The 27,742-nt window shown below is 47.3% G+C and overlaps 1 protein-coding gene across 1 annotated transcript in view; it reads left to right on the top strand.

The window, feature by feature from the left end:
• LOC139366075 (FH2 domain-containing protein 1-like) overlaps positions 1-27,742 on the top strand; it is a 37,274-nt gene that overhangs the window by 426 nt on the left and 9,106 nt on the right. The window contains exons 2-9 of the mRNA XM_071103163.1: positions 5,001-5,755; positions 7,046-7,107; positions 21,568-21,670; positions 22,322-22,407; positions 23,456-23,556; positions 24,982-25,052; positions 25,667-25,774; positions 26,819-26,889. Of these exons, the coding sequence (XP_070959264.1) occupies positions 5,282-5,755; positions 7,046-7,107; positions 21,568-21,670; positions 22,322-22,407; positions 23,456-23,556; positions 24,982-25,052; positions 25,667-25,774; positions 26,819-26,889 (1,076 nt within the window). The 5' untranslated portion in view covers positions 5,001-5,281. The remainder of the gene's footprint in view (positions 1-5,000; positions 5,756-7,045; positions 7,108-21,567; positions 21,671-22,321; positions 22,408-23,455; positions 23,557-24,981; positions 25,053-25,666; positions 25,775-26,818; positions 26,890-27,742) is intronic.

Below are 27,742 nucleotides of genomic sequence, written 5' to 3'. Positions count from 1 at the left end.
GTTTGTTTTGGGCGTGTCCACAGAAAACCAGTCCTGAAACCTAAGGCTTTACTACTCTTCTTTCCTCCTTGATTTAAACCATCAGGCTTTGCGGTGCGAAGTGGAACAACTAACTTGGCATTGATCAAGCGCCTCAGTGCCCCAGTGTTGTCATTCATGTAGATAATACCAAATGACGAGGCTCACATGTTGACATTTATGATTTATACATTTTTATATTTTCAATCAGATGAAATAGAACATGCACTTGAAACATTAATGACTCATTTGTGTAATTGCAGGTTAGGCCTAAACTTTCCAGTGGGTGTGTGACGCTTATTGCTACATTTTGGAGTCTGTTTAATATTCGTGACTAGACGTGTCTTATCTAATCATAATCTAGTAATATTATACCCGAGAAATGTAGGGACATTTTCGTTAACTCTATAATGTGTGTGTCTGAGAGAGATGATAATCTGTTTCAATACACCTCTCTCCTTCGGATGTCTAAATTTGCAATAATTAGAAGGAAATGCAACAGGCAGGGCATTGTGGAGGTGTGGACTTGAGGCAGGCATCAGGGTGAACCCCCCCCCCCCCCCCCCCCCCCCTCTCCCCAAGTACTTTGCCCAACACCTTGAACTTCCTATGAGAGTGTAGCCGACCTGGAGAGTGTAGCCTAACTGGAGAGTGTAACCGACCTGGAGAGTGTAACCTACCTGGAGAGTGTAACCTAAATAGAGAGTGTAACCTACCTGGAGAGTGTAACCTAACTGGAGAGTGTAACCTAACTGGAGAGTGTAACCTAACTGGAGAGTGTAACCGACCTGGAGAGTGTAACCTAACTGGAGAGTGTAACCGACCTGGAGAGTGTAACCGAACTGTAACCTAACTGGAGAGTGTAACCTAAATAGAGAGTGTAACCTACCTGGAGAGTGTAACCTAACTGGAGAGTGTAACCTAACTGGAGGGTGTAACCTAACTGGAGAGTGTAACCGACCTGGAGAGTGTAACCGACCTGGAGAGTGTAACCTAACTGGAGAGTGTAACCGACCTGGAGAGTGTAACCGAACTGTAACCTAACTGGAGAGTGTAACCTAACTGGAGAGTGTAACCTAACTGGAGAGTGTAACCGACCTGGAGAGTGTAACCGACCTGGAGAGTGTAACCTACCTGGAGAGTGTAACCTACCTGGAGAGTGTAACCTAACTGGAGAGTGTAACCTAACTGGAGAGTGTAACCTAACTGGAGAGTGTAACCGACCTGGAGAGTGTAACCGACCTGGAGAGTGTAACCTAACTGGAGAGTGTAACCGACCTGGAGAGTGTAACCGACCTGGAGAGTGTAACCTACCTGGAGAGTGTAACCTACCTGGAGAGTGTAACCTAACTGGAGAGTGTAACCGACCTGGAGAGTGTAACCGACCTGGAGAGTGTAACCTACCTGGAGAGTGTAACCTAACTGGAGAGTGTAACCGACCTGGAGAGTGTAACCGACCTGGAGAGTGTAACCTACCTGGAGAGTGTAACCTAATTGTAACCTACCTGGAGAGTGTAACCTACATGGAGAGTGTAACCTACCTGGAGAGTGTAACCGACCTGGAGAGTGGAACCTAACTGAAACCTAACTGGAGAGTGTAACCTAACTGGAGAGTGTAACCTAACTGGAGACTGTAACCTAACTGGAGACTGTAACCTAATTGTAACCAAACTGTAACCTAACGGGAGAGTGTAACCTAACGGGAGAGTGTAACCTAACGGGAGAGTGTAACCTAACTGAAGAGGGTAACCTAACTGAAGAGGGTAACCTAACTGAAGAGGGTAACCTAACTGAAGAGGGTAACCTAACTGAAGAGTGTAACCTACCTGGAGAGTGTAACCTACCTGGAGAGTGTAACCTAATTGGAGACTGTAACCTAATTGTAACCAAACTGTAACCTAACGGGAGAGTGTAACCTAACGGGAGAGTGTAACCTAACGGGAGAGTGTAACCTAACTGGAGAGTGTAACCAAACTGGAGAGTGTAACCGACCTGGAGAGTGTAACCTAACTGGAGAGTGTAACCGACCTGGAGAGTGTAACCTAACTGAAAATTGTGTAACCTAACTGGGGAGTGTAACCTAACTGGAGAGTGTAACCTAACTGGAGAGTGTAACCGACCTGGAGCGTGTAACTGACCTGGAGAGTGTAACCTAACTGGAGAGTGTAACCTAACTGGAGAGTGTAACTGACCTGGAGAGTGAAACCTAACTGGAGAGTGTAACCGACCTGGAGAGTGTAACCGACCTGGAGAGTGTAACCTAACTGGAGAGTGTAACCTACCTAGAGAGTGTAACCGACCTGGAGAGTGTAACCTACCTGGAGAGTGTAACCTACCTGGAGAGTGTAACCTAACTGGAGAGTGTAACCGACCTGGAGAGTGTAACCTAACTGGAGAGTGTAACCGACCTGGAGAGTGTAACCTAACTGGAGAGTGTAACCGACCTGGAGAGTGTAACCGACCTGGAGAGTGTAACCTACCTGGAGAGTGTAACCTACCTGGAGAGTGTAACCTAACTGGAGAGTGTAACCTAACTGGAGAGTGTAACCTAACTGGAGAGTGTAACCGACCTGGAGAGTGTAACCTAACTGGAGAGTGTAACCGACCTGGAGAGTGTAACCTACCTGGAGAGTGTAACCTAACTGGAGAGTGTAACCGACCTGGAGAGTGTAACCGACCTGGAGAGTGTAACCGACCTGGAGAGTGTAACCTACCTGGAGAGTGTAACCTAACTGGAGAGTGTAACCTACCTGGAGAGTGTAACCTAATTGTAACCTACCTGGAGAGTGTAACCTACATGGAGAGTGTAACCTAACTGGAGAGTGTAACCTAACTGGAGACTGTAACCTAACTGGAGACTGTAACCTAATTGTAACCAAACTGTAACCTAACGGGAGAGTGTAACCTAACGGGAGAGTGTAACCTAACGGGAGAGTGTAACCTAACTGAAGAGGGTAACCTAACTGAAGAGGGTAACCTAACTGAAGAGGGTAACCTAACTGAAGAGGGTAACCTAACTGAAGAGTGTAACCTACCTGGAGAGTGTAACCTACCTGGAGAGTGTAACCTAATTGGAGACTGTAACCTAATTGTAACCAAACTGTAACCTAACGGGAGAGTGTAACCTAACGGGAGAGTGTAACCTAACGGGAGAGTGTAACCTAACGGGAGAGTGTAACCAAACTGGAGAGTGTAACCGACCTGGAGAGTGTAACCTAACTGGAGAGTGTAACCGACCTGGAGAGTGTAACCTAACTGAAAATTGTGTAACCTAACTGGGGAGTGTAACCTAACTGGAGAGTGTAACCTAACTGGAGAGTGTAACCGACCTGGAGCGTGTAACTGACCTGGAGAGTGTAACCTAACTGGAGAGTGTAACCTAACTGGAGAGTGTAACTGACCTGGAGAGTGAAACCTAACTGGAGAGTGAAACCTAACTGGAGAGTGTAACCGACCTGGAGAGTGTAACCGACCTGGAGAGTGTAACCTACCTAGAGAGTGTAACCGACCTGGAGAGTGTAACCTACCTGGAGAGTGTAACCTACCTGGAGAGTGTAACCTACCTGGAGAGTGTAACCTAACTGGAGAGTGTAACCGACCTGGAGAGTGTAACCGACCTGGAGAGTGTAACCGACCTGGAGAGTGTAACCTAACTGGAGAGTGTAACCAAACTGGAGAGTGTAACCGACCTGGAGAGTGTAACCTAACTGGAGAGTGTAACCTACCTGGAGAGTGGAACCGACCTGGAGAGTGTAACCGAACTGGAGGTTATATATCCCAGGCAGTGTAACAGCCAGTTAGATCCGCTGTAGAGATATAACAGGCATAACCATGCTGCTAATTAAAGGACTAGTCAGGTGTCGGTATTAGTAGCTCTCGGGCCAGCACACTGGAATATTCCAAATTATTTTTGAAAAACCATAAATATTGGTCTTCGCCTTGTATATAATTTTTTTAATTTTTTATTCATAAAGAATACAGACGGATAAGAAATACTTTATTATTTGCAAATGTGTTTTGTCAATCACAATACACAACACAAGTTACATAGTTTCCAAATGCCATCGGTTGATGTAGGCTGAGGCTCAACTTTTTACATCAGGTAATCACAATGAGTGACAATGGAACACTTTACTTCCGAATCCCAGAGCACGTCTAGTGTCGCCGTAAATGTCTGGTAACTAAAAGACATGCCTCGTTAAATAAAACAATTACATAGGAACTAAAAGACATGCCTCGTTAAATAAAACAATACATAGGAACTAAAAGACATGCCTCGTTAAATAAAACAATTACATAGGAACTAAAAGACATGCCTCGTTAAATAAAACAATTACATAGGAACTAAAAGACATGCCTCGTTAAATAAAACAATTACATAGGAACTAAAAGACATGCCTCGTTAAATAAAACAATACATAGGAACTAAACGACATGCCTCGTTAAATAAAACAATTACATAGGAACTAAAAGACATGCCTCGTTAAATAAAACAATTACATAGGAACTAAAAGACATACCTCGTTAAATAAAACAATTACATAGGAACTAAAAGACATGCCTTGTTAAATAAAACAATTACATAGGAACTAAAAGACATGCCTCGTTAAATAAAACAATTACATAGGAACTAAAAGACATGCCTCGTTAAATAAAACAATTACATAGGAACTAAAAGACATGCCTAGTTAAATAAAACAATTACCTAGGAACTAAAAGATATGAAGACATTAATGTCAAGCCCAGGACTAGACCAGACTAGACAGGGCCTCTATTTATAATGTGTGTCTGTCTGTCTGTCTTTTAAATAAGCCATGTGATCATGGAGACTGGGTGAAATGCTTCATTACATTGTCTGATACCAGCGTGGCCTACACTGCTATTAGCATAATCAAGATGTGGCATGAGAGGTATTCTTAGGTATGTATGTCAATGTCTGAACTTTACTGAGAGTTGATTTCCCTGTGTTGTTGTTTTCCTAGATTGGAGAGACTGAGACTTGCACCACTGTGAGAAGAAAATAGAGAAGAGGACACACCTTGGTTGAGTAGAGACATTAAAGCTACAGCCTAACTAGCCGCCATACCTTACATCTCAATATCCATCTATCCATGTTGAACACTGGCTATCTGCAATGCTAGTCCACAACCAGTCCCAGTCCTAAACCCTAGTTAAGCCCTATCCTAACTCCCAACTAGCCTCCATGCTCTTCAACCAGTCCTAAACCCTAGTTGAGCCCTATCCTAACTCCCAACTAGCCTCTATGCTTATCAACCTAACCGTGTCCGTCAAGGAGTCCCGTGCCTTTCATGGAACGCCACCCGCCAGCCCTCGCGGTGTTGCACCCCTCGTCTTGGAAGTGACAGCTATGGACACCCTTCCTGGCCTTACCTCTGCTCCCCTAACCCAAACCCCTCCTCCGCCCCCTCCTCCGCCCCCTCCTCCGCCCCCACCTCCCTCCACCTCCTGCTCCTCTCCTCTGACCCGTATGGACTCGGCCCGTCGCAGCCGGCTGAGGAAGCTGAACTGGGAGCAGATCCCTAAGGAGAAGGTGGAGGGGAGGAAGAGTGTCTGGAGTGGAGCAGCTACGGAGGAGGAAGAGTTCCCTATAGACCTCCACTCTCTGGATGAGCTGTTTGGACAGAAGGACAGTAAACCTCAGGACAGAGCCAGGAGTTTGAGACGCAGGTCTGTGCTGATGCGATGCAGTTCACCCCAGGACAACACCACAGATAAGGTGAGAAAGTTAGGAGAGGAGAGGGCTGGAGATGGGTGGGAGGGGAGAGGGCTGGAGATGGGTGGGAGAGGAGAGGGCTGGAGATGGGTGGGAGAGGATGAGAGGGTTGGAGAAGGGTGGGAGAGGAGAGGGCTGGAGATAAGTGGGAGAGGAGAGGGCTGGAGAGGAGAGGGCTGGAGATGAGTGGGAGAGGAGAGGGCTGGAGATGGGTGGGAGAGGAGAGGGCTGGAGATGGGTGGGAGAGGAGAGGGCTGGAGATGGGTGGGAGAGGAGGAGAGGGCTGGAGATGGATGAGAGGGCTGGAGAAGGGTGGGAGAGGATGAGAGGGCTGGAGAAGGGTGGGAGAAGATGAGAGGGCTGGAGATGGGTGGGAGAGGATGAGAGGGCTGGAGATGGGTGGGAGAGGATGAGAGGGCTGGAGATGGGTGGTTGAGGATGAGAGGGCTGGAGATGGGTGGGAGAGGATGAGATGGCTGGAGATGGGTGGGAGAGGATGAGAGGGCTGGAGATGGGTGGGAGAGGATGAGAGGGCTGGAGATGGGTGGGAGAGGATGAGATGGGCTGGGATGGGTCGGAGAGGATGAGAGGGCTGGGGATGGGTGGGAGAGGATGAGAGGGCTGGAGATGGGTGGGAGAGGATGAGAGGGCTGCAGATGGGTGGGAGAGATGGGTGGGGATGGGTGGGGGAGAGGGTGAGATGGGCTGGGGATGGGTGGGGAGAGGGCTGGGGATGGGTGGGGGAGAGGGCTGGGATGGGTGGGGGAGAGGGCTGGGGATGGGTGGGGGAGAGGGCTGGGGAGAGGGCTGGGGATGGGTGGGGAAGAGGGCTAGGAGAGACATAACCAGAGACAAGGTATGGGATCGGAGTGCAGTATGAGTTACTGCCAGTCTGTCTCCATTCAGCAGTGGTATGTTGTTGCTGTGCCAAGACAACAGCATGCTGGCTAGAGGCAGCCACTGACTGGCACAGAGGCTAGGTGTAGTTTAAACTGCCAGGTAGCCTATATTGATGGAATGTGTTGTCTGTAAAGTTGAAAGAGATACTGTAGAAAGATACTGCAAATACCACACAGGAGGTTGGTGGCACCTTAATTGGGGAGGACGGGCTCGTAGCTATGGCTGGAGTGGAATAAGTGGAACGATGTCAAACACATGGTTTCCATCCGCGCCGTACCAGCCATTATTATGAGCCGTCCTCCCCTCAGCAGCCTCCACTGATATACCGGTAGACTACCAACTATCATTCCACCTTGATAGTATCTGACGTGTTTTCTGCATCTGTATTTGCAGGTCTCACTACTGGACTCCAAACGCAGTATGAATGTGGGAATATTTCTACGGCAGTTTAAGACGTAAGGATCTACTACCATTTCCTCAGCACTTTCATTTATTTTATTTTGTTGTTGTTGTTGTAATAAATAGAAGGTACTAGAGAGTATGTGGTGCTCTGGTATCAGAGGTCAACACCATGAATCAGAAAAGCTATTAGAGTCTGTATGGAGGGGATAGGATAGCACCCAGGGGAACAACCCTTCACACTAGAGAGGATGAGCATTTGTCAAGGAGTGGGAAGTGTGTCTGCGTGCAAGTGTGATAGTAAGTAAGTGTGTTAGTGTGAAGACGGGTGGTGGAGGGGGGGGGGGGGTTGTCGAAGTATGAGGGGACAAAGGGTGTCAAGGAGGTGACAGGTGCCTAGGAGATGGCAGGACTGTAGGGGAGCACAGGGTGGGTGGGGGGTCAGATGGTGACCCAGGGGGTCAAAGTTGACACCTGCTCAGACCCTCAAGGAGAGCTGCCCTCAAGTAGAGGCAGTCAGGCATAGGGGGCTATGTGGGACACACTGATAGTCCTCTTCCTCTACTCTGTAGTTTATGATTCTGGAAATTGCTTTTAAAACAACTAGTTGTGCTTTTCTACAGCTTGATGTTTTCACTTTAATTTTATGTAGAGTTTAGATGTTAGATTTAAAATCGGTGGACAGTTTGGAAGTAATGTCTCTTTGTTGATGCTGCAGATATGGTTGGTGTGTGTGTGTACTTTTTTTATTTTTGTTGTCAAATGTGTCTCGAGTCAACGACAGAGACGATCAAGTCTGTCTATCAGCCGATGGTCCCCTATAGCTCGAGAGCACCATGCCTTCTCAACAGTCTATACTTCCTTATTGCTATCTCTAGCCTGCCACAAGGAACCACTGAACTCACTGGGAGTCTGGTCTGCATCATGTTAGCTCCTCTCTCATTCTGTCCTGAACCACTGGGAGTCTGGTCTGTATCATGTTATCTCCCCTCTCATACTGTCCTGAGGAACCACTGGGAGTCTGGTCTGTATCATGTTATCTCCCCTCTCATTCTGTCCTGAACCACTGGGAGTCTGGTCTGTATCATGTTATCTCCCCTCTCATACTGTCCTGAACCACTGGGAGTCTGGTCTGTATCATGTTATCTCCCCTCTCATTATGTCCTGAACCACTGGGAGTCTGGTCTGTATCATGTTATCTCCCCCCTCATTCTGTCCTGAACCACTGGGAGTCTGGTCTGTATCATGTTATCTCCCCTCTCATACTGTCCTGAGGAACCACTGGGAGTCTGGTCTGTATCATGTTATCTCCCCTCTCATTCTCTCCTAAACCACTGGGAGTCTGGTCTGTATCGTGTTATCTCCCCTCTCATTCTGTCCTGAACCACTGGGAGTCTGGTCTGTATCATGTTATCTCCCCTCTCATACTGTCCTGAGGAACCACTGGGAGTCTGGTCTGTATCATGTTATCTCCCCTCTCATTCTGTCCTGAACCACTGGGAGTCTGGTCTGTATCATGTTATCTCCCCTCTCATTATGTCCTGAACCACTGGGAGTCTGGTCTGTATCATGTTATCTCCCCTCTCATTCTGTCCTGAACCACTGGGAGTCTGGTCTGTATCATGTTATCTCCCCTCTCATTCTGTCCTGAACCACTGGGAGTCTGGTCTGTATCATGTTATCTCCCCTCTCATTCTGTCCTGAACCACTGGGAGTCTGGTCTGTATCATGTTATCTCCCCTCTCATACTGTCCTGAGGAACCACTGGGAGTCTGGTCTCTATCATGTTATCTCCCCTCTCATACTGTCCTAAACCACTGGGAGTCTGGTCTGTATCATGTTATCTCCCCTCTCATTCTGTCCTGAGGAACCACTGGGAGTCTGGTCTGTATCATGTTATCTCCCCTCTCATACTGTCCTGAGGAACCACTGGGAGTCTGGTCTGTATCATGTTATCTCCCCTCTCATTCTGTCCTGAGGAACCACTGGGAGTCTGGTCTGCATCATGTTATCTCCCCTCTCATACTGTCCTGAACCACTGGGAGTCTGGTCTGTATCATGTTATCTCCCCTCTCATTCTGTCCTGAACCACTGGGAGTCTGGTCTGTATCATGTTATCTCCCCTCTCATTCTGTCCTGAGGAACCACTGGGAGTCTGGTCTGTATCATGTTATCTCCCCTCTCATACTGTCCTGAGGAACCACTGGGAGTCTGGTCTGTATCATGTTATCTCCCCTTTCATACTGTCCTGAGGAACCACTGGGAGTCTGGTCTGTATCATGTTATCTCCCCTCTCATTCTGTCCTGAACCACTGGGAGTCTGGTCTGTATCATGTTATCTCCCCTCTCATACTGTCCTGAGGAACCACTGGGAGTCTGGTCTGTATCATGTTATCTCCCCTTTCATACTGTCCTGAACCACTGGGAGTCTGGTCTGTATCATGTTATCTCCCCTCTCATACTGTCCTGAGGAACCACTGGGAGTCTGGTCTGTATCATGTTATCTCCCCTCTCATTCTGTCCTGAGGAACCACTGGGAGTCTGGTCTGTATCATGTCATCTCCCCTCTCATACTGTCCTGAACCACTGGGAGTCTGGTCTGTATCATGTTATCTCCCCTCTCATTCTCTCCTGAACCACTGGGAGTCTGGTCTGTATCGTGTTATCTCCCCTCTCATACTGTCCTGAGGAACCACTGGGAGTCTGGTCTGTATCATGTTATCTCCCCTCTCATTCTCTCCTGAACCACTGGGAGTCTGGTCTGTATCGTGTTATCTCCCCTCTCATACTGTCCTGAGGAACCACTGGGAGTCTGGTCTGTATCATGTTATCTCCCCTCTCATTCTCTCCTGAACCACTGGGAGTCTGGTCTGTATCGTCTTATCTCCCCTCTCATTCTGTCCTGAACCACTGGGAGTCTGGTCTGTATCATGTTATCTCCCATCTCATACTGTCCTGAGGAACCACTGGGAGTCTGGTCTGTATCATGTTATCTCCCCTCTCATTATGTCCTGAACCACTGGGAGTCTGGTCTGTATCATGTTATCTCCCCTCTCATACTGTCCTGAACCACTGGGAGTCTGGTCTGTATCATGTTATCTCCCCTCTCATTATGTCCTGAACCACTGGGAGTCTGGTCTGTATCATGTTATCTCCCCTCTCATTCTGTCCTGAACCACTGGGAGTCTGGTCTGTATCATGTTATCTCCCATCTCATTCTGTCCTGAACCACTGGGAGTCTGGTCTGTATCATGTTATCTCCCCTCTCATTCTGTCCTGAGGAACCACTGGGAGTCTGGTCTGTATCATGTTATCTCCCCTCTCATTCTGTCCTGAGGAACCACTGGGAGTCTGGTCTGTATCATGTTATCTCCCCTCTCATACTGTCCTGAGGAACCACTGGGAGTCTGGTCTGTATCATGTTATCTCCCCTCTCATTCTGTCCTGAGGAACCACTGGGAGTCTGGTCTGCATCATGTTATCTCCCCTCTCATACTGTCCTGAACCACTGGGAGTCTGGTCTGTATCATGTTATCTCCCCTCTCATTCTGTCCTGAACCACTGGGAGTCTGGTCTGTATCATGTTATCTCCCCTCTCATTCTGTCCTGAGGAACCACTGGGAGTCTGGTCTGTATCATGTTATCTCCCCTCTCATACTGTCCTGAGGAACCACTGGGAGTCTGGTCTGTATCATGTTATCTCCCCTTTCATACTGTCCTGAGGAACCACTGGGAGTCTGGTCTGTATCATGTTATCTCCCCTCTCATTCTGTCCTGAACCACTGGGAGTCTGGTCTGTATCATGTTATCTCCCCTCTCATACTGTCCTGAGGAACCACTGGGAGTCTGGTCTGTATCATGTTATCTCCCCTTTCATACTGTCCTGAACCACTGGGAGTCTGGTCTGTATCATGTTATCTCCCCTCTCATACTGTCCTGAGGAACCACTGGGAGTCTGGTCTGTATCATGTTATCTCCCCTCTCATTCTGTCCTGAGGAACCACTGGGAGTCTGGTCTGTATCATGTCATCTCCCCTCTCATACTGTCCTGAACCACTGGGAGTCTGGTCTGTATCATGTTATCTCCCCTCTCATACTTTCCTGAACCACTGGGAGTCTGGTCTGTATCATGTTATCTCCCCTCTCATTCTCTCCTGAACCACTGGGAGTCTGGTCTGTATCGTGTTATCTCCCCTCTCATACTGTCCTGAGGAACCACTGGGAGTCTGGTCTGTATCATGTTATCTCCCCTCTCATTCTCTCCTGAACCACTGGGAGTCTGGTCTGTATCGTGTTATCTCCCCTCTCATACTGTCCTGAGGAACCACTGGGAGTCTGGTCTGTATCATGTTATCTCCCCTCTCATACTGTCCTGAGGAACCACTGGGAGTCTGGTCTGTATCATGTTATCTCCCCTTTCATACTGTCCTGAGGAACCACTGGGAGTCTGGTCTGTATCATGTTATCTCCCCTCTCATTCTGTCCTGAACCACTGGGAGTCTGGTCTGTATCATGTTATCTCCCCTCTCATACTGTCCTGAGGAACCACTGGGAGTCTGGTCTGTATCATGTTATCTCCCCTTTCATACTGTCCTGAACCACTGGGAGTCTGGTCTGTATCATGTTATCTCCCCTCTCATACTGTCCTGAGGAACCACTGGGAGTCTGGTCTGTATCATGTTATCTCCCCTCTCATTCTGTCCTGAGGAACCACTGGGAGTCTGGTCTGTATCATGTCATCTCCCCTCTCATACTGTCCTGAACCACTGGGAGTCTGGTCTGTATCATGTTATCTCCCCTCTCATACTTTCCTGAACCACTGGGAGTCTGGTCTGTATCATGTTATCTCCCCTCTCATTCTCTCCTGAACCACTGGGAGTCTGGTCTGTATCGTGTTATCTCCCCTCTCATACTGTCCTGAGGAACCACTGGGAGTCTGGTCTGTATCATGTTATCTCCCCTCTCATTCTGTCCTGAGGAACCACTGGGAGTCTGGTCTGCATCATGTTATCTCCCCTCTCATACTGTCCTGAACCACTGGGAGTCTGGTCTGTATCATGTTATCTCCCCTCTCATTCTCTCCTGAACCACTGGGAGTCTGGTCTGTATCGTCTTATCTCCCCTCTCATTCTGTCCTGAACCACTGGGAGTCTGGTCTGTATCATGTTATCTCCCATCTCATACTGTCCTGAGGAACCACTGGGAGTCTGGTCTGTATCATGTTATCTCCCCTCTCATTATGTCCTGAACCACTGGGAGTCTGGTCTGTATCATGTTATCTCCCCTCTCATACTGTCCTGAACCACTGGGAGTCTGGTCTGTATCATGTTATCTCCCCTCTCATTATGTCCTGAACCACTGGGAGTCTGGTCTGTATCATGTTATCTCCCCTCTCATTCTGTCCTGAACCACTGGGAGTCTGGTCTGTATCATGTTATCTCCCATCTCATTCTGTCCTGAACCACTGGGAGTCTGGTCTGTATCATGTTATCTCCCCTCTCATTCTGTCCTGAGGAACCACTGGGAGTCTGGTCTGTATCATGTTATCTCCCCTCTCATTCTGTCCTGAGGAACCACTGGGAGTCTGGTCTGTATCATGTTATCTCCCCTCTCATACTGTCCTGAGGAACCACTGGGAGTCTGGTCTGTATCATGTTATCTCCCCTCTCATTATGTCCTGAGGAACCACTGGGAGTCTGGTCTGTATCATGTTATCTCCCCTCTCATACTGTCCTGAGGAACCACTGGGAGTCTGGTCTGTATCATGTTATCTCCCCTCTCATACTGTCCTGAGGAACCACTGGGAGTCTGGTCTGTATCATGTTATCTCCCCTCTCATTCTGTCCTGAGGAACCACTGGGAGTCTGGTCTGTATCATGTTATCTCCCCTCTCATTCTGTCCTGAACCACTGGGAGTCTGGTCTGTATCATGTTATCTCCCCTCTCATACTGTCCTGAGGAACCACTGGGAGTCGTGTCTGTATCATGTTATCTCCCCTCTCATTCTGTCCTGAGGAACCACTGGGAGTCTGGTCTGTATCATGTTATCTCCCCTCTCATTCTGTCCTGAACCACTGGGAGTCTGGTCTGTATCATGTTATCTCCCCTCTCATACTGTCCTGAACCACTGGGAGTCTGGTCTGTATCATGTTATCTCCCCTCTCATTCTGTCCTGAACCACTGGGAGTCTGGTCTGTATCATGTTATCTCCCCTCTCATACTGTCCTGAGGAACCACTGGGAGTCTGGTCTGTATCATGTTATCTCCCCTCTCATTATGTCCTGAACCACTGGGAGTCTGGTCTGTATCATGTTATCTCCCCTCTCATACTGTCCTGAACCACTGGGAGTCTGGTCTGTATCATGTTATCTCCCATCTCATTCTGTCCTGAACCACTTTGAGTCTGGTCTGTATCATGTTATCTCCCCTCTCATTCTGTCCTGAACCACTGGGAGTCTGGTCTGTATCATGTTATCTCCCCTCTCATTCTGTCCTGAGGAACCACTGGGAGTCTGGTCTGTATCATGTTATCTCCCCTCTCATACTGTCCTGAGGAACCACTGGGAGTCTGGTCTGTATCATGTTATCTCCCCTTTCATACTGTCCTGAGGAACCACTGGGAGTCTGGTCTGTATCGTGTTATCTCCCCTCTCATACTGTCCTGAGGAACCACTGGGAGTCTGGTCTGTATCATGTTATCTCCCCTCTCATTCTCTCCTGAACCACTGGGAGTCTGGTCTGTATCGTGTTATCTCCCCTCTCATACTGTCCTGAGGAACCACTGGGAGTCTGGTCTGTATCATGTTATCTCCCCTCTCATACTGTCCTGAGGAACCACTGGGAGTCTGGTCTGTATCATGTTATCTCCCCTTTCATACTGTCCTGAGGAACCACTGGGAGTCTGGTCTGTATCATGTTATCTCCCCTCTCATTCTGTCCTGAACCACTGGGAGTCTGGTCTGTATCATGTTATCTCCCCTCTCATACTGTCCTGAGGAACCACTGGGAGTCTGGTCTGTATCATGTTATCTCCCCTTTCATACTGTCCTGAACCACTGGGAGTCTGGTCTGTATCATGTTATCTCCCCTCTCATACTGTCCTGAGGAACCACTGGGAGTCTGGTCTGTATCATGTTATCTCCCCTCTCATTCTGTCCTGAGGAACCACTGGGAGTCTGGTCTGTATCATGTCATCTCCCCTCTCATACTGTCCTGAACCACTGGGAGTCTGGTCTGTATCATGTTATCTCCCCTCTCATACTTTCCTGAACCACTGGGAGTCTGGTCTGTATCATGTTATCTCCCCTCTCATTCTCTCCTGAACCACTGGGAGTCTGGTCTGTATCGTGTTATCTCCCCTCTCATACTGTCCTGAGGAACCACTGGGAGTCTGGTCTGTATCATGTTATCTCCCCTCTCATTCTGTCCTGAGGAACCACTGGGAGTCTGGTCTGCATCATGTTATCTCCCCTCTCATACTGTCCTGAACCACTGGGAGTCTGGTCTGTATCATGTTATCTCCCCTCTCATTCTCTCCTGAACCACTGGGAGTCTGGTCTGTATCGTCTTATCTCCCCTCTCATTCTGTCCTGAACCACTGGGAGTCTGGTCTGTATCATGTTATCTCCCATCTCATACTGTCCTGAGGAACCACTGGGAGTCTGGTCTGTATCATGTTATCTCCCCTCTCATTATGTCCTGAACCACTGGGAGTCTGGTCTGTATCATGTTATCTCCCCTCTCATACTGTCCTGAACCACTGGGAGTCTGGTCTGTATCATGTTATCTCCCCTCTCATTATGTCCTGAACCACTGGGAGTCTGGTCTGTATCATGTTATCTCCCCTCTCATTCTGTCCTGAACCACTGGGAGTCTGGTCTGTATCATGTTATCTCCCATCTCATTCTGTCCTGAACCACTGGGAGTCTGGTCTGTATCATGTTATCTCCCCTCTCATTCTGTCCTGAGGAACCACTGGGAGTCTGGTCTGTATCATGTTATCTCCCCTCTCATTCTGTCCTGAGGAACCACTGGGAGTCTGGTCTGTATCATGTTATCTCCCCTCTCATACTGTCCTGAGGAACCACTGGGAGTCTGGTCTGTATCATGTTATCTCCCCTCTCATTATGTCCTGAGGAACCACTGGGAGTCTGGTCTGTATCATGTTATCTCCCCTCTCATACTGTCCTGAGGAACCACTGGGAGTCTGGTCTGTATCATGTTATCTCCCCTCTCATACTGTCCTGAGGAACCACTGGGAGTCTGGTCTGTATCATGTTATCTCCCCTCTCATTCTGTCCTGAGGAACCACTGGGAGTCTGGTCTGTATCATGTTATCTCCCCTCTCATTCTGTCCTGAACCACTGGGAGTCTGGTCTGTATCATGTTATCTCCCCTCTCATACTGTCCTGAGGAACCACTGGGAGTCGTGTCTGTATCATGTTATCTCCCCTCTCATTCTGTCCTGAGGAACCACTGGGAGTCTGGTCTGTATCATGTTATCTCCCCTCTCATTCTGTCCTGAACCACTGGGAGTCTGGTCTGTATCATGTTATCTCCCCTCTCATACTGTCCTGAACCACTGGGAGTCTGGTCTGTATCATGTTATCTCCCCTCTCATTCTGTCCTGAACCACTGGGAGTCTGGTCTGTATCATGTTATCTCCCCTCTCATACTGTCCTGAGGAACCACTGGGAGTCTGGTCTGTATCATGTTATCTCCCCTCTCATTATGTCCTGAACCACTGGGAGTCTGGTCTGTATCATGTTATCTCCCCTCTCATACTGTCCTGAACCACTGGGAGTCTGGTCTGTATCATGTTATCTCCCATCTCATTCTGTCCTGAACCACTTTGAGTCTGGTCTGTATCATGTTATCTCCCCTCTCATTCTGTCCTGAACCACTGGGAGTCTGGTCTGTATCATGTTATCTCCCCTCTCATTCTGTCCTGAGGAACCACTGGGAGTCTGGTCTGTATCATGTTATCTCCCCTCTCATACTGTCCTGAGGAACCACTGGGAGTCTGGTCTGTATCATGTTATCTCCCCTCTCATACTGTCCTGAGGAACCACTGGGAGTCTGGTCTGTATCATGTTATCTCCCCTCTCATACTGTCCTGAGGAACCACTGGGAGTCTGGTCTGTATCATGTTATCTCCCCTCTCATACTGTCCTGAGGAACCACTGGGAGTCTGGTCTGTATCATGTTATCTCCCCTCTCATTCTGTCCTGAGGAACCACTGGGAGTCTGGTCTGTATCATGTTATCTCCCCTCTCATTCTGTCCTGAACCACTGGGAGTCTGGTCTGTATCATGTCATCTCCCCTCTCATACTGTCCTGAACCACTGGGAGTCTGGTCTGTATCATGTTATCTCCCCTCTCATTCTGTCCTGAGGAACCACTGGGAGTCTGGTCTGTATCATGTTATCTCCCCTCTCATTCTGTCCTGAACCACTAGGAGTCTGGTCTGTATCATGTTATCTCCCCTCTCATTCTGTCCTGAACCACTGGGAGTCTGGTCTGTATCATGTTATCTCCCCTCTCATACTGTCCTGAGGAACCACTGGGAGTCTGGTCTGTATCATGTTATCTCCCCTCTCATACTGTCCTGAGGAACCACTGGGAGTCTGGTCTGTATCATGTTATCTCCCCTCTCATACTGTCCTGAACCACTGGGAGTCTGGTCTGTATCATGTTATCTCCCCTCTCATACTGTCCTGAACCACTGGGAGTCTGGTCTGTATCATGTTATCTCCCCTCTCATTCTGTCCTGAACCACTGGGAGTCTGGTCTGTATCATGTTATCTCCCCTCTCATACTGTCCTGAACCACTGGGAGTCTGGTCTGTATCATGTTATCTCCCCTCTCATACTGTCCTGAACCACTGGGAGTCTGGTCTGTATCATGTTATCTCCCCTCTCATACTGTGCTGAACCACTGGGAGTCTGGTCTGTATCATGTTATCTCCCCTCTCATACTGTACAGAAGTTAACACACTTTAATAAAACTACACGGCATGTAAAACTGCTAATTTCTTTTCACGAAACAAGGTCTTGTACATGCTAGAACACTACAGAAGATATCGATAGCTTCTAGCTTGGTATGCTAACTGTTCTTGCTAGCTTACAGCTGAAGACAACATAATTTCACTACCCTAGTACCTCGTTTGTGATAAAACCATAACTGAAAATAGTGTCACCAAAATGTTTATTCATACACTTCGTTTCCCCCGCCTCTCCCGGTTCAGATCCACTTTGATGGAGCGTCAAATGGACTTGAGGTCATGGGTCTTAAAGAGAAGAGATTGATTCTTCTATGCAAATGATGTTGATCAGTACAATAAGTCCTAAATGGAAGGTATTGTAAACAGTTTTACATCTGTAGCCACCAATCACCCAAAACGAGCTGAATAACTCAATGCATGTGCGCACACTTATTGAATAATATGTATTGGTTACATCTTGATTCACCACAGTTTATCAATAGAGATTTACCATTCAAATACATGATTACCATTATGTTGTTATGTGGTTAGATTGGGTGAAAAAAAAACATTCACATTGCCTGTATAATTGATTCATTAATGCATACATCAAAACAATTGTAATGTAATAATATTAAACAGATCTGTCTGGACTTTGGATAATATGTATTATCTATTTATTTATGCCGTCTTTTTGATATCGACTATCGTGTTACTAAATCTGGTATTGAACTAATGATTCTAGTATTGTGACAACACTAGTGGGTATGACGGTAGCTACGAGGCCATGGCCCCTTGCAGAGCAAGTATGTTGTCATGCGTGTACAGTACACAGAGTTCAGAGATTCAGTTGTGCCAATCCTAATTGAAGAGAGCTTTTCTCTCTCTAAACAACATATGCCAGAACATGTAGTTGAAAGCCTTTATGACGACAGAAGAGCCTCTCCTATGAACAGAAGCATTTGTCTTCTTACATAGAGCTTGTTTGCCTTGTGTGAGTGTTGTTTGAACAGATCGGTCCCTTCGTGAGGCACTATGGTATTAGTACGTGTACAGTCGTGGCCAAACGTTTTGAGAACGACACAAATATTAATTTCCACAAAGTTTGCTGCTTCAGTGTCTTTAGATATTTTTGTAAGATGTTACTATGGAACACTGAAGTATAATTACAAGCATTTCATAAGTGTCAAAGGCTTTTATTGACAATTACATGAAGTTGATGCTAAGAGTCAATATTTGCAGTGTTGACCCTTCTTTTTCAAGACCTCTGCAATCCGCCCTGGCTAGCTGTCAATTAACTTCTGGGCCACATCCTGACTGATGGCAGCCCATTCTTGCATAATCAATGCTTGGAGTTTGTCAGAATTTGTGGGGTTTTGTTTGTCCACCTGCCTCTTGAGGATTGGCCACAAGTTCTCAATGGGATTAAGGTCTGGGGAGTTTCCTGGCCATGGACCCAAAATATCGATGTTTTGTTCCCTGAGACACTTAGTTATCACTTTTGCTTTATGGCAAGGTGCTCCATCATGCTGGAAAAGGCATTGTTCGTCATCAAACTGTTCCTAGATGGTTGGGAGAAGTTGCTCTCGGAGGATGTGTTGGTGCCGTTCTTTATTCATGGTTGTGTTCTTAGGCAATTGTGAGTGAGCCCACTCCCTTGGTTGAGAAGCAACCCCACATTAATGGTCTCAGGATGCTTTACTGTTGGCATGACACAGGACTAATGGTAGCGCTCACCTTGTCTTCTCCGGACAAGCTTTTTTCCGAATGCCCCAAACAAACGGAAAGGGGATTCATCAGAGAAAATTACTGTACCCCAGTCCTCAGCAGTCCAATCCCTGTACCTTTTGCAGAATATCAGTCTGTCCCTGATGTTTTTCCTGGAGAGAAGTGGCTTCTTTGCTGCCCTTCTTGACACCAGGCCATCCTCCAAAAGTCTTCACCTCACTGTGTGTGCAGATGCCCTCACACCTGCCTGCTGCCATTCCTGAGCAAGCTCTGTACTGGTGGTGCCCCGATCCCGCAGCTGAATCAACTTTAGGAGACGTCCTAGTGCTTGCTGGACTTTCTTGGGCGCCCTGAAGCCTTCTTCACAACAACTGAACCGCTCTCCTTGAAGTTCTTGATGAGCCGATAAATGGTTGATTTAGGTGCAATTTTACTGGCAGCAAAATCCTTGCCTGTGATGCCCTTTTTGTGCAAAGCAATGATGACGGCACGTGTTTCCTTGCAGGTAACCATGGTTGGCAGAGGAAGAACAATGATTCCAAGCACCACCCTCCTTTTGAAGCTTCCAGTCTGTTATTCGAACTCAATCAGCACGACAGAGTGATCTCCAGCTTTGTCCACGTCAACACTCACACCTGTGTTAATGAGAGAATCACTGACAATGATGTCAGCTGGTCCTTTGTGGCAGGGCTGAAATGCAGTGGAATTTTTTTTTCGGGATTCAGTTCATTGCATGGCAAAGAGGGACTATGCAATTAATTGCAATTCATCTGATCACTCTTCATAACATTCTGGAGTATATGCAAATTGCCATCATACAAACTGAGGCAGCAGACTTTTTGAAAATTAATATTTGTGTCATTCTCCAAACTTTTGGCCACGACTGTACTACTTCTCTCTGTCTTTTCATTATGCTGTATTTCAACTGTGTCGACTATTATTGTATCCAGCATTCAGCTCTGCATAGAACAACAGGCCGGAGGCTACAAAGGCAGAGGCAAAACTTTTTTTTTATTGAACTCCTATTAATCAGGATAACCCCAGTTGAGCCCCGTGCAGTTCATTAAGGTTAGTATTATCTGTGATTCAGACATAGCCATGGTATGAGTGAACACAGGGCCAGCAGGCAGAGCCATGGTATTAGTGAAGATAATCTATTAACTTGACAGGTGTGGCATATCAAGAAGCTGATTAAACAGCATGATCATTACACAGGTGCACCTTCACCTGGGGACAATAAAAGGCTACTCTAAAATGTGCAGTTTTGTCAAACAACACAATGCCACAGATGTTTTTCAGGGAGCGTGCAATTGGTATGCTGACTGCATGAAGGTTATTTTCTCTACCATAAGCCGCCTTCAACGTTGTTTTAGAGAAAGTCCAACCGGCCTCACAACCGCAGACCACGTGTAACCACACCAGCCCAGGACCTCCACATCCGGCTTCTTCAGCTGTAGGATCATCTGAGACCAGCCACCCGGTCAGCTGATGAAACTGTGGAAGAATTTCTGCACAACTGAAGAATTTCATTAACCGTCTCTGGGAAGCTCATCTGCATGCTTGACATCCTCACCAGGGTCTTGATCTAACTGCAGTTTGGCGTCACAACCAACTTCAGTGGGAAAATGCTCAGCTTCGATGACCACTGGCACGCTGGAGAAGTGTGCCCTTCACAGATGAATCCCGGTTTCAACTGTACCGGGCAGATGGCAGACAGTGGACGGCGTTGTGTGGGCGAGCGGTTTGCTGATGTCAACGTTGTGAACAGAGTACCCCATGGTGGCGGTGGGGTTAGCGTATGGGCAGAAATAAGCTACGGACAACGAACACAGTTGCATTTTATTGATTTTGCAATTTGAATGAACAGAGATACCGTGACGAGATCCTGAGGCCCGTTGTCGTGTCATTCATCTGCCGCCACCACCTGATGTTTCAGCATGATAATGCACGGCCCCGTGTCGCAAGGATCTGTACACAATTCCTGGAAGCTGAAAATGTCCCAGTGGCTTACATATTGTCCAGACATGTCACCCATTCAGCCTCTTTGGGATGCTCTGGATCGACGTGTACGACAGCAGGTTCCAGTTCCTATCAATATCCAGCAACTTAACACAGCCATTGAAGAGGAGTGGGACAACATTTCACAGGCTACAATCAACAGCCTGATCAACTCTATGTGAAGGAGATGTTTCACACTGCATGAGGCAAATGGTGGTCACACCAGATACTGACTGGTTTTGTGATCCAAGGCCCTACCTTTTTGTTTTAAGGTATCTGTGACCAACATATGCATATCTGTATTCCCAGTCATGTGAAATCCATCGATTTAAGACCTAATTAATTGATTTCCTTATGAACTGTAACTCAGTAAAATCTTAGAAATTGTTGCATGTGGCGTTTTTATATTTTTGTTCAGTGTATGTATGTAATAAGGGAAGGGAAAGAGTAGGAGAGAGGGAAGTCAGGGAAATAGTGGGGGGAGGGGAAAATAACCGAGAGAGAGAAAGTCCGGTAAAGAGGGGGTAGAAGTGGAGGGAGTCAGGCAGATGAAAGGAGAGCGGTATCTCTAATGGACTCCTGGCTCCTGGAGGGGTTGAGTCACCTGGACTGATTAATCATTTGGAGGGAGTCAGGCAGATTAAGGTAATGGACTCCTGGCTCCTGGAGGTCATAATGTCAGGAACTGGCTAGTTTCTGCTCTTTCTGTCTGGCGGTATCTCAACCTCTAAGGACCTGTGTGTGTGTGTGTGTGTGTGTGAGAGAGAAGTCATCCATAGAGCTGATGTGTGTTGTCATGTTTCTACAGGGCTGTCCAGGAGATAGTGGAGGATATCCGGCAGGGGGTCGGGACCCGCTACGGGGCCGAGAAACTGTCCGAGCTCTGCAAACTGCTGCCTGACGCAGACGAGGTAAAGTCTCTGCTCTGTGTCCTCTCCGACACACCGTAGCTCCTACTGCAACAACGCTGACTAGCCTGTAGCCCCCCCACTCCTCTCATCATCTGGTTCTCCTTATCCTGATCAACAGTTTGCCATTACATCATCATTGAGAAATGCTTACTGATAATACATGTTGTAAAAGATGTTGCCAATGACTGCACGTGTTGTATATGGACATGGTTATAATAATATAACAGTCATAAGAATCACCCTGGGTGATGGGGGTTTTACCACTGGACTCACCCTGGGTGATGGTGTTTTTACCACTGGACTCACCCTGGGTGATGGGGTTTTTACCATTAGACTCACCCTGGTTGATGGGGGTTTTGCCACTGGACTCACCCTGGGTGATGTTTTTTTTTACCAGGGTGATGGGGGTTTTACCACTGGACTCACCCTGGGTGATGGGGGTTTTGCCACTGGACTCACCCTGGGTGATGTTTTTTTTTTTACCAGGGTGATGTTTTTTTTTACCACTAGACTCACCCTGGGTGATGGGGGTTTTTAACACTGGACTTGATTAAAGCTGTGTGGAATTCCCAGTAAAAGTAATGAGGCTTGTAGAATTGAAAAGAACTGACTGATCACTTCTCTATGCTGTCCATCCGGGTATTTTCACAGGAGGCTCGTCTGAAGAGGTTCAAGGCCGAACGCAGTGGGCTTGGGGAGCCTGACCTCTTCATGATTCTGCTAGTGGAAGTCCCCAGGTATACCACTCAATCCTTAGAACTTTCAGCACCTCGTGTTTTACAATGATTACAAACCCTGATCCTGAATTTCTAACTATGGTGCAAAATATTCCAATTGATCTGCTTTTCTCAGGGTGACGGTCTATCTCCTCGTTTTGCAGTGACCCCTCCCTCCACACACTACTGGTTGATTCACTAGCTTTGCACTGATGTGTGTGTCTCTGAGGATCGATTAGGCTCTAACCACTTCCATCCTCCCCCTCCTCCTCTTCTCTCCTCTACCTTCTCCTCCCCCTCCTCCTCTTCTCTCCTCTACCTCCTCCTCCCCCTCCTCCTCTTCTCTCCTCTACCTCCTCCTCCCCTCCCCCTCCTCCTCTTCTCTCCTCTACCTCCTCCTCCCCTCCCCCTCCTCCTCTTCTCTCCTCTACCTCCTCCTCCCCTCCCTCTCCTCCTCTTCTCTCCTCTACCTCATCCTCTCCTCCCCCTCCTCCTCTTCTCTCTTCTACCTCCCCCTCCTCCTCTTCTCTCCTCTACCTACCCCTCCTCCTCTTCTCTCCTTTACCACCTCCTCCCCTCATCCTCTCCTCCCCCTCCTCTTATACCTCCCCTTTCCCTCATCATCTCCTCCCCCTCCTCCTCTTCTCTCCTCTACCTCCTCCCCCTCCTCCTCTTCTCTCCTCTACCACCTCCTCCTCTCCTCCCCCTCCTCCTCTTCTCTCCTCTACCTCCTCCTCTCCTCCCCCTCCTATTCTCTCCTCCACCACCTCCTCCCCCTCCTCCCCTTCTCTCCTCTACCTCCTCCTCTACCTCCCCCTCCTCCTCTTCTCTCCTCTACCACCTCCTCCCCTCATCCTCTCCTCCCCCTCCTCCTCTACCTCACCTTTCCCTCATCCTCTCCTCCCCCTCCTCCTCTTCTCTCCTCTACCTCCTCCTCCCCTCATCCTCTCATCCGCTCCTCCCCCTCCTCTCATCCTCTCCTCCCCCCTCCTCTTCTCTCCTCTACCTCCTCCTCCCCTCATCCCTCCTCTCCTCATCCCTCCTCTCCTCCCATTTTCTTCCCCATTAGCTTTCGTCTGCGTCTGGATGCCATGATCCTGCAAGAGGAGTTTGACCCTGCCGTGACCTCTCTCTGTTTGGCGGCCAGATGTCTGAGGGAGGCGGCCAGAGGTAAACCGTCAGCACGGCCTTTATAGTTAAGGGTTCGTCCCAAATGGCACCCTAGGCCTACTCTACTCCCAATCACTGCCCCTTTATAAACTCCTTTATGTGGCTGTTCACGTCCATACCAGTCACGTCCCGTTTTAGTGCTCTTGTTTCAGTTTAGTATGAAATGGTGAAAGTAGGTTTTTAGATTAGGCCTACTCTACTCCTCATCACCGTCTCGTTAAACCCTTTTGTGGCCCATCCACTTCCCTTTTTAGATAAGACCAATGGTTTTTAGTTTCCCCTTTAATCACCAGCAGGGGGTTTTATTTTCCCCTTTGAGTTCTCAGTCTTGTTTGAGTTTAGTCTGGGAAGGTAATCTAAAGTTTGTCCAGAATTAGTGATGCTTTGTACTGTAGGCCACAGATGGGCCACAGGCGTTGGATTTGGCACGTGGCTTTTCGTCTAATGAAGATATGAGTTTTATTCACCAGTTTTATACAGGGTCGCTGGCAGACGACATCTAAGTCATCAGAAACTTTGAAGTTAGCATTAAGTGATGTTTGAGGTTTATTGGTGTAAAACCGAATGACTAAATCATTAATTTCTTAACATGTATGTCTCTTGGTATGTCTCTTTCTCTCTCTCTCTCGGTCTGTCTCTCTCAATTCAATTTCAATTCAAGGGCTTTATTGGCATGGGAAACATGTGTTAACATTGCCAAAGCAAGTGAGGTAGATAATATACAAAAGTGAAATAAACAATAAAAATTAACAGGAAACATTACACATACAGAAGTTTCAAAACAATAAAGACATTACAAATGTCATATTATATATATATATATACAGTGTTTTAACAATGTACAAATGGTTAAAGGACACAAGATAAAATAAATAAGCATAAATATGGGTTGTATTTACAATGGTGTGTGTTCTTCACTGGTTGCCCTTTTCTCGTGGCAACATGTCACAAATCTTGGTGCTGTGATGACACACTGTGGAATTTCACCCAGTAGATATGGGAGTTTATCAAAATTGGATTTGTTTTCGAATTCTTTGTGGATCTGTGTAATCTGAGGGAAATATGTCTCTCTAATATGTTCATACATTGGGCAGGAGGTTAGGAAGTGCAGCTCAGTTTCCACCTCATTTTGTGGGCAGTGAGCACATAGCCTGTCTTCTCTTGAGAGCCATGTCTGCCTACGGCGGCCTTTCTCAATAGCAAGGCTATGCTCCTGAGTCTGTACATAGTCAAAGCTTTCCTTAATTTTGGGTCAGTCACAGTGGTCAGATATTCTGTATTCTATATATTCTATATAGACTCTCTTTTTATAGATTCTTGTTTGCGCTGATTTATTTTGTTAATTCTTTCCAAACTCCCTTTCTCTCTCGGTCTCTCTCTCTCGGTCTCTCTCTCTCGGTCTTTCTCTCTCTCTCTCTCTCTCAGAGCTGTTGAGCTGTCCTGAGCTGCACTCCATCCTCCGTCTGGTTCTGAAGGCAGGAAACTACATGAATGCTGTGAGTATTCATGTTTTCTTTCTTCTCCTCCTTTCTTTTTACCTTTCAGATGAAAGAGAGAGCCGTTCTTTATCTGTGTGCACAATGCTGCTGGTGTTGGACTGGGGTGTGGACTGGGGTGTTGGACTGGGGTGTTAGACTGGGGTGTTGGACTGGGGTGTTAGACTGGGGTGTGGGCTGGGGTGTTGGACTGGGGTGTGGACTGGGGTGTTGGACTGGGGTGTTAGACTGGGGTGTGGACTGGGATGTTGGACTGGGGTCTGGACTGAGGTGTTAGACTGGGGTGTGTACTGGGGTGTGTACTGGGGTGTGGACTGGGGTGTTGGACTGGGGTGTGGACTGGGGTGTGGACTGGGGTGTGGACTGGGGTGTTGGACTGGGGTGTGGACTGGGGTGTGGACTGGGGTGTTGGACTGGGGTGTTGGACTGGGGTGTGGACTGGGGTGTGGACTGGGGTGTGGACTGGGGTGTTGGACTGGGGTGTGAACTGGGGTGTGAACTGCGGTGTGTTCCAGAGCATCACTCTGACGGCATCTGGGTTTTGTAATGTGTTTGTTTAAGATGTCAGGTTTGTGTGTGACCTCTTTTCACTGACCTACTGTATTTGACCTCAGGGTGGGTACGCAGGCAACGCAGCGGGGTTTCGAATCCCTTCCCTGCTCAAACTGGCCGACACTAAAGCCAACAAACCAGGCATGAACCTCCTGCACTTTGTGGCCATGGTAAGATCTGATCTAGGATCGGGTATCTATTACCCATATACTGTAGCTGTATTCATTATCATCTAAAGTGCCAAACTGATCCTACTGTACTTCAGCACCCCTCGCCCCGACGTCGTCAAATATACACCTTCCTGATATTGAGTTGCACCCCGACCTTTTTTGCCCGCAGAACAGCCTCAATTTGTCAGGGCATGGATTTTACAAGGTGTGGAAAGCGTTCCACAGGGATGCTGGCCCATGTTGACTTCAATGCTTCCCACAGTTGTGTCAAGTTGGCTGGATGTCCTTTGGGTGGTGAACCATTCTTGATACACACAGGAAACTCTTGAGCGTGAAAAACCCAGCAGCGTTGCAGTTCATGACACACATCGGTGCGCCTGTCACCTACTACCATACTCCTTTCATAGGCACTTAAAGATTTTGTCTTGTCCGTTCACCCTCTGAATGGCAAACATACACAATCCATGTATCAATTGTCTCAAGACTTAAAAGTTATTTTTTAACCTGTCTCCTCCCCTTCATCTACACTGATTAAAGTGGATTTAACAAGCAACATCATTAAGAGATCATAGCTTTCACCTGGTCAGTCTGTCATGGAAAGAACAGGTGTTCTTAATGTTTTGTACTCTCAGTGACCCTTGAAGTGCTTGACTTTAGTTCATCTTTCAGTCAAGACCTACTTATAGCTGTAGCAGTAAAATGCCACACATCTAAATGAACTCTCTCTAGATCTAGTTCAAAGACAACAAAATTCATCCCAGACTTCTCTTTTATTGAAGACTAACAACCATCTGACAGACTGCTCATTTAGTTTCCTTTGGAAAAACGATATACTTTTTCTTATTTAGCTAAATTGTTCAACTGGCACAGATAAAACAGGTCTTGAAAATCTCTTTCAAACTATTAGTTGTATTTGACCAACCATGAATTCACAATAACCACATCAACACACTGAATCGTGACACAATGCAATGATTCATCCAGAATTATGACGACTCACTGTGTGAAACAATAGCTGGATCAGCTCTGTCTCTGTCTCCACAGGAAGCAGTGAAAAAGGACCAGAGTTTACTGTCGTTTCCCGGCCAACTAGGACACGTCGGCCCCGCCTCCAGGTCAGTAAGAGCCAATAATATAGATCCCTCCCAAGATTAGAAATGCTCCCCTTCCTTCCTCATAGGGGACTGGGCAACGTTCAGTTGCCAGACGCTGTCAAACTTTGCAAATAGAAATGCTACAAATAGAGCCAACATGATTCCTTGTTCTACATGTCAGAGAGGCATGTTTTTTCTATATTACATAGTTCTATCCGAATGTTCCAAAACATTGCCACGCTGAACGCGCCACAGTTCTAATAGTTTGAAAATCTACCTCGTGGCAAAAACAGATATTTGCTTGATCTGCATATAAAGTAAGATTTTCACTTCATTGCTATTAACCAATCCATTAGATCTGTACTGAATTAGTTAATTAAACGGAGGAAAGAAGGAAGGAAGCAATCGGAAGTGTTTGAACGGGGCCCGTGGTGTTTTGGCTGCTTCTGGGGAGCATATGAGATCCGCAGGACACACACACACACACACACACACACACACACACACACACACACACACAAAACCTCTCCAACTGGACTGTATTGTGTTACGGTACTGTCCAGCTGTTAGTGATATAGCTATCCCCTTGTCATGAGCAACATGTCTGTTTCAATATCACGGCTATGTAGGACCCTTAGATTGAGTCCACAAGTGGCACCCTATTCCCTATATAGTGCACTACCAGAGCTCTAGATATAGTGCACTATAAAGGGAATAGGGTGCCATTTGGGAAACACTCTTACTGTCAGTTACTCTGTGGGTATCGGTGTCTGTATTTATTAAGGATCCCCATTAGCAGCTACCTGGGCTCCAGCAAAATTAAGACAGTTCATACCATTTTAAAAACAGTACAATACATTCAGACTGTGTGCCC

The sequence above is a fragment of the Oncorhynchus clarkii genome, chromosome 14 (assembly GCF_045791955.1).
Source record: "Oncorhynchus clarkii lewisi isolate Uvic-CL-2024 chromosome 14, UVic_Ocla_1.0, whole genome shotgun sequence".
Taxonomy (NCBI): domain Eukaryota; kingdom Metazoa; phylum Chordata; class Actinopteri; order Salmoniformes; family Salmonidae; genus Oncorhynchus; species Oncorhynchus clarkii.
The sequence above is the reverse complement of the archived record's forward strand: the minus strand, read 5'-3'. Positions and strand labels throughout refer to the sequence as shown.